The sequence below is a fragment of the Sciurus carolinensis genome, chromosome 10 (assembly GCF_902686445.1).
Source record: "Sciurus carolinensis chromosome 10, mSciCar1.2, whole genome shotgun sequence".
In the NCBI taxonomy this organism is placed as follows: Eukaryota; Metazoa; Chordata; class Mammalia; order Rodentia; family Sciuridae; genus Sciurus; species Sciurus carolinensis.
The window spans coordinates 97,609,221-97,622,871 of record NC_062222.1 but is presented as its reverse complement, the minus strand read 5'-3'; the positions used below and the strand labels follow the sequence as shown (position 1 = coordinate 97,622,871).

At 33.9% G+C, this 13,651-nt stretch overlaps 1 protein-coding gene across 21 annotated transcripts in view; it reads right to left on the bottom strand.

Annotated features, from left to right (window-relative positions):
- Positions 1–13,651, bottom strand: part of Clock (clock circadian regulator) — a 105,444-nt gene that overhangs the window by 18,734 nt on the left and 73,059 nt on the right. For all 21 annotated transcript variants that reach the window (XM_047565737.1, XM_047565723.1, XM_047565720.1 and 18 more), the window contains 6 exons: positions 12,447–12,553; positions 11,554–11,701; positions 10,895–10,970; positions 4,459–4,600; positions 3,245–3,345; positions 2,626–2,715 (listed from right to left, as the gene is read on the bottom strand). In XM_047565737.1, the coding sequence (XP_047421693.1) occupies positions 2,626–2,715; positions 3,245–3,345; positions 4,459–4,600; positions 10,895–10,970; positions 11,554–11,701; positions 12,447–12,553 (664 nt within the window). The remainder of the gene's footprint in view (positions 1–2,625; positions 2,716–3,244; positions 3,346–4,458; positions 4,601–10,894; positions 10,971–11,553; positions 11,702–12,446; positions 12,554–13,651) is intronic.

The window sequence follows — 13,651 nt, the reverse complement described above, 5'->3', positions numbered from 1 at the left end:
TTTTTGGGTCTTCTAAATATAGGATCATGTTGTCAGCAAATAGGGATAGTTTGAGTTCTTCTTTTCCTATCTATAGCTCTTTAATTTCTTTTGCCTGTTTAGCTAGAGTTTCCAGGATTATGTTGAATACAAGTGGTGAAACGGCATCCCTGCCTTGTTCCAGTTTTTAGAGGGAATGTTCTTTTCCTTTAAATGGAGTTTTCTCCATTTAAAATGACACTAGCCTTGAGTTTGTTGTACATAGCTTTTACAATGTTGAGGTATGTTCCTACTATTCCTAGTTTTTCTAGTATTTTGGACATGAATGGATGCTGTATTGTTTCAAATGTTTTTTTCTGCATCTATTGAGATAACCATGCGGTTCTTGTCTTTAAGTCTATTTATGTGGTGAATTACATTTATTCATTTCTGTATGTTGAACCAACCTTGTATTCCTGGGATGACACCCAGTTTGATCCTGGTGCAGTATCTTTTTAATGTTTTGTATGAGATTTGCCAATATTTTATTAAGAATTTTTGCATCTATGTTCATCAGTGATATAGGCCTAAAGTTTTCTTTCCTTGATGAGTCTTTTTGTCTGGTTTTGGCATCAGTGTGATACTAGCTTCACAGAATGATTTTGGAAGTGTTCCCTCCTTTTCTATTTCATGGAACAATTTGAGGAAGATTGATGTTGGCTCTTCTTTCAAGGTCTGGTAGAACTTGGCTGAGAATACATCCAGTACTGGGCTTCTCTTTGTTGGTAGGCTTTTGGTGCAATCTTCAATTCCATTACTTGAAGTTTAAATTTTCGATGTCTTCCTGGTTCTACATGGGTAGGTCATATGTCTCTAAAAATCTGTTGATATATTCAAGATTTTCTAATTGACTGGAGTATAAATTTTCAAAATAGTATCTGATTATCCTCTGTATTTCAGTAGTGTCTGTGGTGATATTTCCTTTTTCATCACATACTTTTAAAAAAATTTTTTTAGATGTTGATAGACCTTTATTTTATTTATTTCTTTATATGTGGTGCTGCGAATTGAACCCAGTGCCTCAAACATGCTAGGCAAGTGCTCTACCACTGAGCCACAACCCCAGTCCCACAGATTTTTTTTTTTTTTTTTTTTTTTTTTGTGGTGCTAGTATCCCAGGGTCTTGGGCATGTGAGGCAAGCACTCTACTAACTGAGCTATATCTCCAGTCCTGGTCCTACAAATTTTAATACTGAGTTTTTCCCTCTTTCTTTTGGTTAGCTTGGCTAAAGGGTTTATCAATTTTATTATTTCAAAGAACCAACTTTTTACTTTGTTGATTTTTTGATTTGTTTTTATTTCAATTTCATTGATTTCAGCTCTAATTTCCTGTTTTCTACCGATTTTGGTGTTGATTTGATTTTCTTTTTCCAGGGTCTTAGACATAATATTAGGTTATTTATTTTGTGTCTTTCTATTCTTTTAATGAATGAACTCAATGCTATGAACTTTCCTCTTAGAACCATCTTCATAGTATCCCAGAGATTTGATATGTTATATCACAACTCTCATTTACCTCTTAAGTACTTTTTCATTTCACCCTTGATTTCTTCTGCTATCCATTCATCATTCAGTAGTGTGTTATTTAATCTCAGGTGCTAAAATAGCTTCTGACAAATAGAATTTAAGGACTAAATATTTGCTGATTAAAAACTGTTGTGACTAAAGGTAATACCTATCAATAGATGTTATAATGTCCTTATATGATAATGTAGAGCTAGGAATCAGAATTATAAAAAATATTTAATGCCAAAACAGTCATATATTTTATATTTATTACTACAGTAATATTCTTAATGTATCTGAGGCACTGAACAAATGATAAATCACAAGTTAAAACGTTATGATCAAGATAACAGCATCACTTTTGGAATCACCTTTGTTTTGCTTATTTATATACGTAGTTAGACTTTCTTTGGGTTGTGGGCCAGACAACAATTCTAGAAAGTTTTTTTTTTCACTTCCTTAGGCTGCATTAGGGTCTACATGATGTACACAGACTATACAATAGTATCATAGTTAACATTTTTTCCCTTTAGATGTAATAGCCTTTTAGTATAGACAATATAAATGTTATAAACACCTTGCTACACCCAGGAAAACAATAAATATCCTATATATGAATGAATAAATTAATATATAACTAAAGTTACTCAATTCTTCCAACATCCAAAGGAAGAACAAAATAAACTGTTACATTTCACCATTATGTCTTCATATCTATAGTTTTTCAATAGAGGGAGAGGTGTTATGGTATATTAAACAGTATACTTCTTTGTTATACAAAACTGTCCTAATCCCAAAAGACATTTAGCACCTCTGGTCCATGTCCACTAAGGGCCAGCAGTACTCCATAATCATTATATCAAACAAAAATGTCCTCAGATATTCTAAATGCCCCTAGTTAAGATTCATTGCATCTGTAAGTGTAAATAAATATGCACGTGTACTTACATATATATGTATATATATACACACTTATAATAGTTATATTTATTTTAAATATATAGGTAAAACTTTACAAATTTAATCATATTCACTTAAAACCAATTTATCATTGTAAATACTCAATTAAAACAAACAAACAAACAAAAGAACAAAAAATACCTGGGACATGCCTTGTGGAATTGGTAAATTTGCAGTTTGAGACATCACTGGCTGTGTTAATGATGGACCAACAGACTGGGAATTTATGGACTAGAAGAAAATAAAAAATATCACTGAAGTGATACTCATTCCCAAACATGAGTACTTCCACCAGCAATATACAGACAATATATTGATCACTGAACTTACAATGTGCCTCATACTTTGTAACTGAGTACAGGTATGTCTCCCTCTCTACACTGGAAAGGTCTTTTCCCTATTTATCCTTTATCTTCCAAGGCACCTGCCACAGTACCTTGTGTGAGGTCTCAGAAGCTGGCTGGAGTTAACAAAAGGTGATTAATATCTGAATGTAGATATAAATGGTTCTCTCAATTATCAGTTGTTCACAATTGAAAACAAACAACAAAAAAACCCCTAATACTTCATCTGAAAAATAACAAAAATGATTTAGATGTATAACCACTTTGAAAATAAGAGAAAAATCTTGAGTGTCATATACCAACAACTATTTTGATCTTGACAGAAAGACATAATGAATTGATGAATTTATGAACACTTAGGTAATTTTTCCTTTTAATCAATCTTTATTCGAAAGAATATTAACTATGGAGCTTACCTGGCTACTAAATGATGATCTCCTTTGTGCCATCTTTTCATGAGCTGGTAAATGCTGTCTGGGAGGAGTGCTAGTATCTGTCGGGATCTTTGTTGGTGTTGCTGAAGTTAGTCAATAAAAATATAATAGCATTAATATTTAAAAATACAGTTTTCAAAGATCAATCTCAAAATGTACTTCAGTGAATAAAAATGGTTTGTAGTTGGTTTTCTAAATCAATCAATAAAAGAAAAGCCCATGACTATGAGATTCATTTCAACTACTTCTATCTTCTTTAAAGATAAAGAAAATACATAAAAACAGGAAAAATTTCAACCTAAAAATAGTTACTAGTCATTCCCTGAGTATTCACAAAGGATTGGTTCCAGAACTCCCTGTGGATACCAAAATCTGTGATGCTGAAAAACCCCATATATAAAATGATGTCGTATTTGCACATAACCTATGTACATCCTTGTAAGTTCTTTAAATCACCTCTAATTACTTATAGTACCTAAAACAATGGAAAACTATGTAAATATTTGATGTATTCTATTATTTAGGAATAATGACAATAAAAAGAAGTCTGTTCATGTTCAATACAGATATAATTTTTTAAAAATATTTTTAGTGTAGATGGACACAATACCTTTATTTTATTTTTTTATTTTTTTTATGTGGTGCTGAGGATCAAACCCAGTGCCTCACACATGTAAGGCAAGCTACTCTACCACTGAGTCACAACCCAGCCCAGATACAATTTTTTTTTTTTTTTTTTTTACCATTTTCTATGTTCAGTTGGTTGACTCTACAGACAGAACCACTGATGTAGAGGGCCAACCCTCTTAATGTAATGTCCTTAATGTCCTTAATGTAAGGACAATTAAGCATGTCTTCATAAAGGTAAAACACTACAAAATTTTTTTTAAAAAACAAACTTAAAGAATACTTGCTAGCTTTACAGTAAAAAAAAAATAGTTTTGTTTTCTTTTTGAGGGATGATTTTAACAATAACAACATTATAACCTACATTATTTTACAGGTCACTTAATGATCTTAGTTCTTTGCTACAGTGAGCACTGCACCTCTTAACTCACTGGAAAGGTTAATATACTCCAAAATTATGAAAATAAATTATAATTTTAAAGAAGCATTTGACAAATAAAGCTGATAACTATTAACACAAACAATTTAGTAGTACTCCCTTTAATGTCAGTTTAAGCTAAGGTACTCACAGGAAGGGTCTGAGACGGCTGTGTGAGATGATTTTCTTGAACTCCGAGAGGAGGCAGAAGGGGTTGGACTGTGATCAAATCTTTCCAATGCTTCCTTGAGACTGACCGTGTTTATGCGATTATCAGACCCAGAATCTTGGCTCTAAGGAGACAAATGTTTTCTTGAGGTTCAGTATAGAAATCTCAAATTAGAAATATTACTTGCTAACAAAAAAATTAAAATAAGGCAAAACTATCTATGTATATAGTACGTAAAGAAGTAAGAAATTTTCAACTCAGGAGACTAAGGTAGGAGAATCACAAGTTCAAGGCCAGCCAGTCTCAGCAAATTAGGAGACCCTAAGTGACCTTTGTGAGACCCTGTCTCAAAATAAAAAATAAAAAGGACTGGGGATGTAGCTCAGTGGTAGAGGGTCCCTGAGTTCAATCGCCAGTACCAAAAACAATCTTTTTTTTTTTTATTGTAAACAAATGGGATACATGTTGTTTCTCTGTTTGTACATGGCGTAAAGGCATACCATTTGTGTAATCATAAATTTACATAGGGTAATATTGTTTGATTCATTCTGTTATTTTTTCTCCTTCCCCCCACTCCTCCCACCCCTCTTTTCCCTCTATACAGTCCTTCCTTCCTCCATTCTTGCCCCCCTCCCTAACCCTAACTCTAACCCTAACTAACCCCTCCCACCCCCCATTATGTGTCATCATCCACTTATTAGCGATATCATTCGTCCTTTGGTTTTTTGAGATTGGCTTATCTCACTTAGCATGATATTCTCCAGTTTCATCCATTTGCCTGCAAATGCCATAATTTTATCATTCTTTATGGCTGAGTAATATTCCATTGTATATATATACCACAGTTTCTTTATTCATTCATCAATTGAAGGACATCTAGGTTGGTTCCACAATCTGGCTATTGTGAACTGAGCAGCTATGAACACTGATGTGGCTGTATCTCTGTAATATGCTGATTTTAAGTCCTTTGGGTATAGGCCAAGGAGTGGGATAGCTGGGTCAAATGGTGGTTCCATTCCAAGTTTTCTAAGGAGTCTCCACACTGCTTTCCAGAGTGGCTGCACTAATTTGCAGCCCCACCAGCAATGTATGAGTGTACCTTTCTCCCCACATCCTCGCCAACACCTGTTGTTGCTTGTATTCTTGATAATCGCCATTCTAATTGGGGTGAGATGGAATTTTAGGGTGGTTTTGATTTGCATTTCTCTTATTACTAGAGATGTTGAACATTTTTCCATATGTTTGTTGATTGCTTATAGATCTTCTTCTGTGAAGTGTCTATTCATTTCCTTAGCCCATTTGTCAATTGGATTATTTGCATTCTTGGTGTAGAGTTTTTTGAGTTCTTTATAGATTCTGGAGATTAGTGCTCTATCTGAAGTATGATTGGCAAAGATTTTCTCCTACTCTGTAGGCTCTTTCTTCGCATTGCTGATAGTTTCCTTTGCTGAGAGAAAGCTTTTTAGTTTGAATCTATCCCAGTTATTAATTCTTGCTTTTATTTCTTGTGCTATGGGAGTCCTGTTGAGGAAGTCTGGTCCTAAGCCGACATGTTGAAGCTCTGGACCTACTTTTTCTTCTATAAGATGCAAGGTCTCTGGTCTGATTCCGAGATCCTTAATCCATTTTGAGTTTAGTTTCGTGCATGGTGAGAGATATGGGTTTAGTTTCATTCTGTTGCATATGGATTTCCAATTCTCCCAGCACCATTTGTTGAAGAGGCTATCTTTTCTCCATTGCATATTTTTGGCCCCTTTGTCTAGTATGAGAAAATCGTATTTATTTGGGTTTGTATCCGTGTCCTCTATTCTGTACCATTGATCCACCTTTCTATTTTGGTACCAATACCATGCCGTTTTTGTTACTATTGCTTTGTAGTAGAGTTGAAGATCCAAAAACAATTTTTTTAAAAAAATTTTTAGTGGGGACAAATGGAATTAAACCCAGGGGCCTTTTACCACTGAGTTATATACCTAACCCTTTTAATTTTTCTATTTTAAGGTCTAGTTTGCTCAAGGGGCCTAGAATTTGTATTCCTCTGCCTCCTCTTCCCCAGTGGCTGGGATTATAGGTATGTGTCATCACACGTGGCTTGAGAACTTATTTTGTAAAGAATGAGTTTGGGTTTCATTCTCTATTCAAAGAAACAGCAAAATGATTGAAGTTGGACTCCACCTTATCTTACATCATACACAAAAATTAAATTCAAAATGGATCAAAGACCTAAGCATTGAGAGCTAAAATGATAAAACTCTTGAAGAAAACATTGGGAAAAGATTTCATGATATAGGATTTGCCAATAAACTGACTTTAACCACGATGAAATACATCACTATGACACTATGAACAGAGTAAAAAAATAATCCAGAGTAGGAGGAGATACTTTCAAATTATAATCTGATAAGGAGTTGATACACAGAATGTATAAAGAACTCCTGTAACTAAACAATGAAAAATAAATGACTCAATTAAAAAATGGGCAAAGCACAAAATAAATACTTCTCCAAAGAAGATGTACAAATAAATGGTTAATAAGCACAGGAGAAGGTATTTAGCCTCACTAATCAGGGAAATGCAAATTAAAACCACAGTGAGATAATACCTCATACCCATTAGAATGGCCACTATCAAAAAATAAAATAATCAGTGTGAGCAAGAATGTGAAAAAATTAAATTCCTGTGCCTTGATGGCAGAAACGTAAAACTGGCACAGTCACTATGGAAAACAGCATGGCACTTCCTCCAAAATTTAAATGTAGAATTATCATATGATCCAGCAATTCTACTTCTGGGCACATATCCAAAAGAGATGAAAGCACGAACTCAAATAGCTATTTGCACATCTATGCTCACGGCAACATTAATCACGACGACTAAAAGGTAATAGCAACCTTTAGCAAAACATGCTATGTGCATACCATGAAACATTACCCAGCTTTAAAAAGGAAGGGGATTCTGACACATGCTACAACATAATCAACTCAGAGAACAGTATGCCAAATGAAAAAGGTCAGCACGAAAGGACAAACATTGTATGATTCTACTCATATGAAGTACTTAGAGTAGGCAAATTAAAAAACACAAAGTAAAATGGTGGCTGCCAAGAGCTGGGTGTAGAGGAAAATGAGAAGTTGTTTAATGGGTATGGAGTTTCAGTTTGAGAAGATAAAGAAATTGTGGGCATGGATGGCAGTGATAACTGTACAACAGTGGGAATATACTTAATTACACCAAACCGTACCCTTTCAATGTTGTTTCTTACCACATTAAGAAAGAAAATGTACCAAAAGATAACATATACTTTATATACATAGTACAGTAAAGATCTTTGGAACTTAGCATTTAATGGCTCAAAATCTTTACTCCAATTCTGACTTTTCTCTAAAATTTCAATATCCATAAGGAGAATCATCCAATATCCTCTCTTATACTGTCTCTAGTAACCTTTTTCCCTACCCCTACACTTTCATCACTCAATCTCTGCCTTGGCATCAACAAACATTGTAGCACCTCTAAGAAAACAAATTAAAATACCACTTTAAGTCATACTCTTTTATTCTTCTAATTCAACTGCTCAAAGGTTCCTCTAGGAACAACTGCAGTCTGACCAAAACTATCATGAACTTCAAACAGACACACAATACTAGATAACAGCATTATTTATGGTGGGCTCACTTTCCTACCCTTCGCAATTATCCCATGCGTTTTCAATGTTCTTAAATCTCTGTCTCCCTATCTCAGCCCTGACTTATATAAGTGAGAACACTTATCTTGCCACCATCAAAAATATAACCTTAAAAATATATAACCTTATCTACTAATATAGTATGCATACTAGTATACTCATCTTCTATTCCTCCTGAATATAATAGAGCAAATTGTCCTATCAAAAATGCTCATATGCAGCAATAAAAAAGGATAAGTACCTATTCTTACTGTAGGAGAGCTACTTAAAAGGGGCACAATATATGTATGTATACATATATGTAAATCTGTATATACTCAGACACACACAGAAATAATATGATCTTAAAGTTACTTGTGCTTAGGAGAACAAACGAGGAGTGATATCACCCAAAGCTTTGTTTTCTCTACCCTAACTACTATTCATTCAGTTCTTCATATCCTCTATTTTGTCTCCCACTTCCACTGTTTCCTAGCCTTTGAAACCTCCTGCCTGCATTCAGTGTCTACAATTTAAAAAATGCTCTGTATTCTCAACCTCAGCTCTGAACACTCCTTCCCAGGCTTGCTCTAACTAAAATCCAAATTGTGCCAGTGGCTATTTTCTCTTACAACTCTCAGATCACAGCTCCTCTATTGATGGTTCCAGACCACTTCCCGTTTCTCCTTTCCCCAAATTCACTCCTCTGAAACTAACATTATATCACATGCTCCATCTCTCACAGTTATATACTAACCTTGTGGTCACTTTCCAGCAATTAAATTTTACATTCTGGCTCAGTTATTTCCCTCATTAACTATTAATCCCAAGGTTATTTATAGGAACATATTCAATATTACCACCTTTCTCTTCCTTATTGTATTCTCCTCCAAAGATCTCCGCTTCCTCCAGGCCTCGGCTACTGATTCTTAGTCATATACTAGAGTCGTTACCAATAAGAATAAACCTTCCATAATCTCAGTTGCAATCACCTTATTCTCTGACCACAATTGTCATATTTCCTACTTATTCCCTTTAGTATCTCAATTCCAATAATCCTTTGTCTTAAATGAACCTATAATACCTGTATTCTACCATATTTCCACAATCACATTCTCCCTTTGTGTCTTCCCTCCTCTCTTTATCCAGCTTAAATTAATGGCTAATTTTTATAACTATGTATGCATCTTGAATTCCCTAGCTCCTATGTCCCTTTATCACACTTCCTTGGCAAAAATTCTCAGTGTTGGTTAAACCCAATTTTTTTTACTTCTCCCATAACTGCTCCTATAAAGCAGAACATGGCAGAAAAAACACAATCTGGCATTGTTTTCATTTCAATGTGATACTTACATATCTATCCTTCTTCATGTTGCTATAAATCAGGGATCAGTCAATCCTTTCTGTAACATTTATTGGTTCTTTCAGAGAGTCAAACTCTTAGGTTCTGTGGGCCATACAGTCTCTGTCACAACTATTCAATGCTGCTATTGCAGTACAAACACAGCCACAGACAATATATAAGTGGATGTGTGTGGTTATATCATTTATGAACAATAGAATTTGAATTTGATATACTTTTCATATGTCATAAAGCATTATTCTTTTGATTTTGTTTTCAACCACTTAAATATAAAAACATTTGTAGTTTGTGGGCATTAGAAAACCAATCAGAGGGTCAGATTTGGCCTACAGGCCATAGGTTACCAACTCCTGCCAGGGGCAAATAATCTGTCCCCCTAGCTAAACCTGATTTTTCCACTTGTGTTCTAGATCCCATCTTCTCCCACCAACTCGAAACACCGCTCTAGCATTTCTATATCTCTTTCTCTCTCATCAACTTTTCTTACTCTATCAGATCATTGTTAGTATACAAACATGCTATTATTTCTCTCATCTTAAAGAGCAAAAACTTTTAAGTTCATCTTCCTGGTATTTCTCTCCCTGTATTTTCTTGCATGCTTGCTCAGATGGAAAGGGTCACCTGTAAAGAAAATGAGAGTGGAGTGTGGCCAGCAACTAACCAAGGCCGTCAGTCCAACTGCCCATAAGGAACAATCATGAAAATAATCACTGAATGAAGTGGAAATAAATGGTGCCTTAGTGGAACTTGAGAGGACTGTAGCCTTCTGATGGATCCTCAAGTGGAAGACCCAGCTAAACTGTGACTGGATTCCTGACTCCTATGAACTAAGAGATAGTAAATGTGTGTTATTTTATATCACTAAGTTCTGCAGAAATCTGTTATATAGAAATAAAAAATTAATACACTATACTTCAACATGATCAAAAGTAAGAAACCAGAGTTCAAATTCTGACTAAAATTTCTGTCATGAATCATGAAGGGCAGGTTCACCCCTCCCCTTGAAATCTGAGTTTCAGAAGTTTCATAATGGGGATATTACTTATGAGATTAAGGATGTCTAAAGAGTGACGTATATTTCATAATTCATATGAAGAATCAAACCAGAGTCTAGCACATCGAAGGTAACAAATAACAGTAGTTTAATCTGAGATATTAGATGTCTCTCGCCTTATTATTGCTAAATGGTAAGCCCTTCAATTCTTATTTAGAAGAAAATGAAATTTTAAAATGTTAAATGAAAAATGAAAGTAAACAGTAAAGTATAAACATATTGTCATAATTGAGAAAAGGAAGTACTTGAGAAACAATTTCTTACTAATTATTGAGTTAGGTGTTTCACTGACAAGAAATTAAGTAATTACATTTTTAAAAGACTATAAGAAACATACTTTGTCAGCAGCTGTCTCAGGAAGAGACTCTTCAATGCCAAGTTCTCGTCGTCTTTCAGCCCTAACTTCTGCATAACTACAAACGGAAAAAAAAAATCAAATTTTAGTGTTTGTTCATTCACTAAGATACTGAAGAGTTGCAACCATTCAGTGTTTGTTATGTTTCACTTACTCTTCACTAATTCTAGACCATTTTCTAAGTACTACACAAACCTGAAACATGCCTACAATGTACTCTTAACTCAATTTGCATTTTTCTAGGTATATCAAAATTTTATATGCTACTATGAATGACTGTAACAACACAGTATGTAAATAAATTAAGAGGAACTAAAAAATGGAAGAGTATGCTCTTCCCAGTTTTCCCTTTGCATAACTGACTTTGGTACATACATGGCAGTATGAATTCTGCTGTAAAGCACAGAACTTATGTCAAGCATTATATATCTACTACCCATCTGACATTTCTATATAATGCCTAAGGAAATTTAATAATATACTGAAAGAAAAAGATTACTTTGTAGTTCACTGACACATTAAAAAAATGAACGTTAACTGTGATTTAGAAACTTTAATACTATGCCATGCATAAAAATTATATTGCCACAATCATTAAAGAATATTACTATAATTCAGAATTTCTCTGAAAGAATTATTACCTTACTACAGTGTGAGTACAAACAATAAACTCTGGCCTTGAATTCCACTGATGATAAGTGATATAATAATGAGTTTGAAGCCAAATCCACTGTTGCCCTTTGGTCAGGAACCTATAATAACATGATTTGCCTTTTCCATATTGCATTACTGAAAAGAAAAAAAAATTTTTTCCTTGATTCATAATTAGTTATAAAGAATTTGTTTTTTTTAAATCAAAAACTTTCATTTACATTTAAATTTCTACATGTAGTTATTTTCTTGATTTTTCAAAAAATACATACACCAATGGTAAGAAAATGCAATTTGTTAGAGCTGGTTTAAGGTCTCAAGTAATTAATCACATCTTCCACAGTGTCAAACTCTGAAGCCAGTTATTGCTAATCTTATATACTTTTCACATACAATAAAGTTCCAAATATTCAAGCATTCCATTCAACTGCTGATTTATTCCTGTATTTTACTCAGGGTAGCAACAGGAAATAATCACATCAGAGGTATTTTTCCCCATATACACTGTCAGGTACAGTATCTTTGAGGCATTTGATTTTTAACCCTTAACTAACCAAAAGCAAAATAACTTCACTGTTTGAAATAACTCTTATTCCCAGCACATGCTCCGCAGGTTTTGAGTTCTGAAGTCTTTTAACAGATAGTAAGCAACTTACAGTTAACTGGAAAAATGTTTTGTATTTTTTAAATATGGAAGATTTTGCTTTATGTGTATAATCAATCTAGTGGGAATCAGATCAAGTTAAAATTAAACCTTTTCCTATTTTATATTTTTACAAAAATTGTAATAAATCTACATTTTACTACCTTTCAGTAATGGGACAGGATTTGTTTATATGATTTTAAAAATTTAATCTTACCAGAAATATTAAAATTTACTTACAGTGTTCATGACATTTTGCCAGATTTTCTAGGTCATCCACATGATAGTAATCATAGCCTGATGTTCCCAGAACTTCAAATGGCAGATATCCAATTATTGGTGGTGCCCTAAGTTGAAAAACAATCAACATTGTAAGTATCCCACAAGAAACATTTTAACTAGAAATTAATTTGGGGAGCTTTATTTTTTTTAAATGGATAATGGACTTGAAAATCTTGATTAGAAAAAACGTTTGTCCTTAAAATCCAATAGTGAAGAATAATGTACTAGTACTTCTATATACTCTTTTCTTATCCCATTAACATTTACATTCTACCCCCCTCCCCATCCTCTTTGTCCACCACTAGAAATTGTAGACTTCATTGCAAATCTATCTGTTAAACTGTAGATAATAATTCAACTCATCCTCTCTGCTTATTATGACAATATTGTTAATGTCTTCACAGGGGCTATGTGGTCGGGCTGCATATTGTCTTTACTGGGTGCTGCTAATATTGATCTCCCCCTTAAAGGAGAGATTTTGGAAACCTGTAGGGTCACTATAAGCCTATAAGGGGGGAAACTGCAATACCCCAGATCTGCACGGCTAGAGGAGAAGATACATAAACAACATGAAAAAACAAGGGAAAAAAGTGTTCCAAACAAACCAAGATTCCATATTAATAGAATCCAATGACAGCATGGTAGAAGAAATGTCAAAAAGGAGTTCAGAACATACTTAATTAAAATGATTCGTGAAGCAAAGGATGAGATAAGAGAACAAATGCAGGCAGTGAATGATCACTCCAATAAACAGTTAAAAGAGCAACTGCAGGAAGCAAAAGATCATTTTAACAAAGAGACAGAGATTCTAAAAAAAAAAAAAAAAAACCAGAAATCCTTGAAATGAAGGAAACAATAAACCAAATAGAAAACACAATGGAAAACATCACCAGCAGACTAGGATCAACTGGAAAACAGAACCTCATACAATGAAGACAAAATATTTAATCTTGAAAATAAAGTTGATCAAACAGAGAAGATGGTAAGAAATCATGAATGGAATCTCCAAGAACTATGGGACATCATGAAAAGACCAAATTTAAGAATTATTGGGATTGAGGAAGGCACAGAGATACAAACCAAAGGAATGAACAACCTATTCAATGAAATAATATCAGGAAATTTCCCAAACATGAAAAATGAAATGGAAAATCAACTACAAG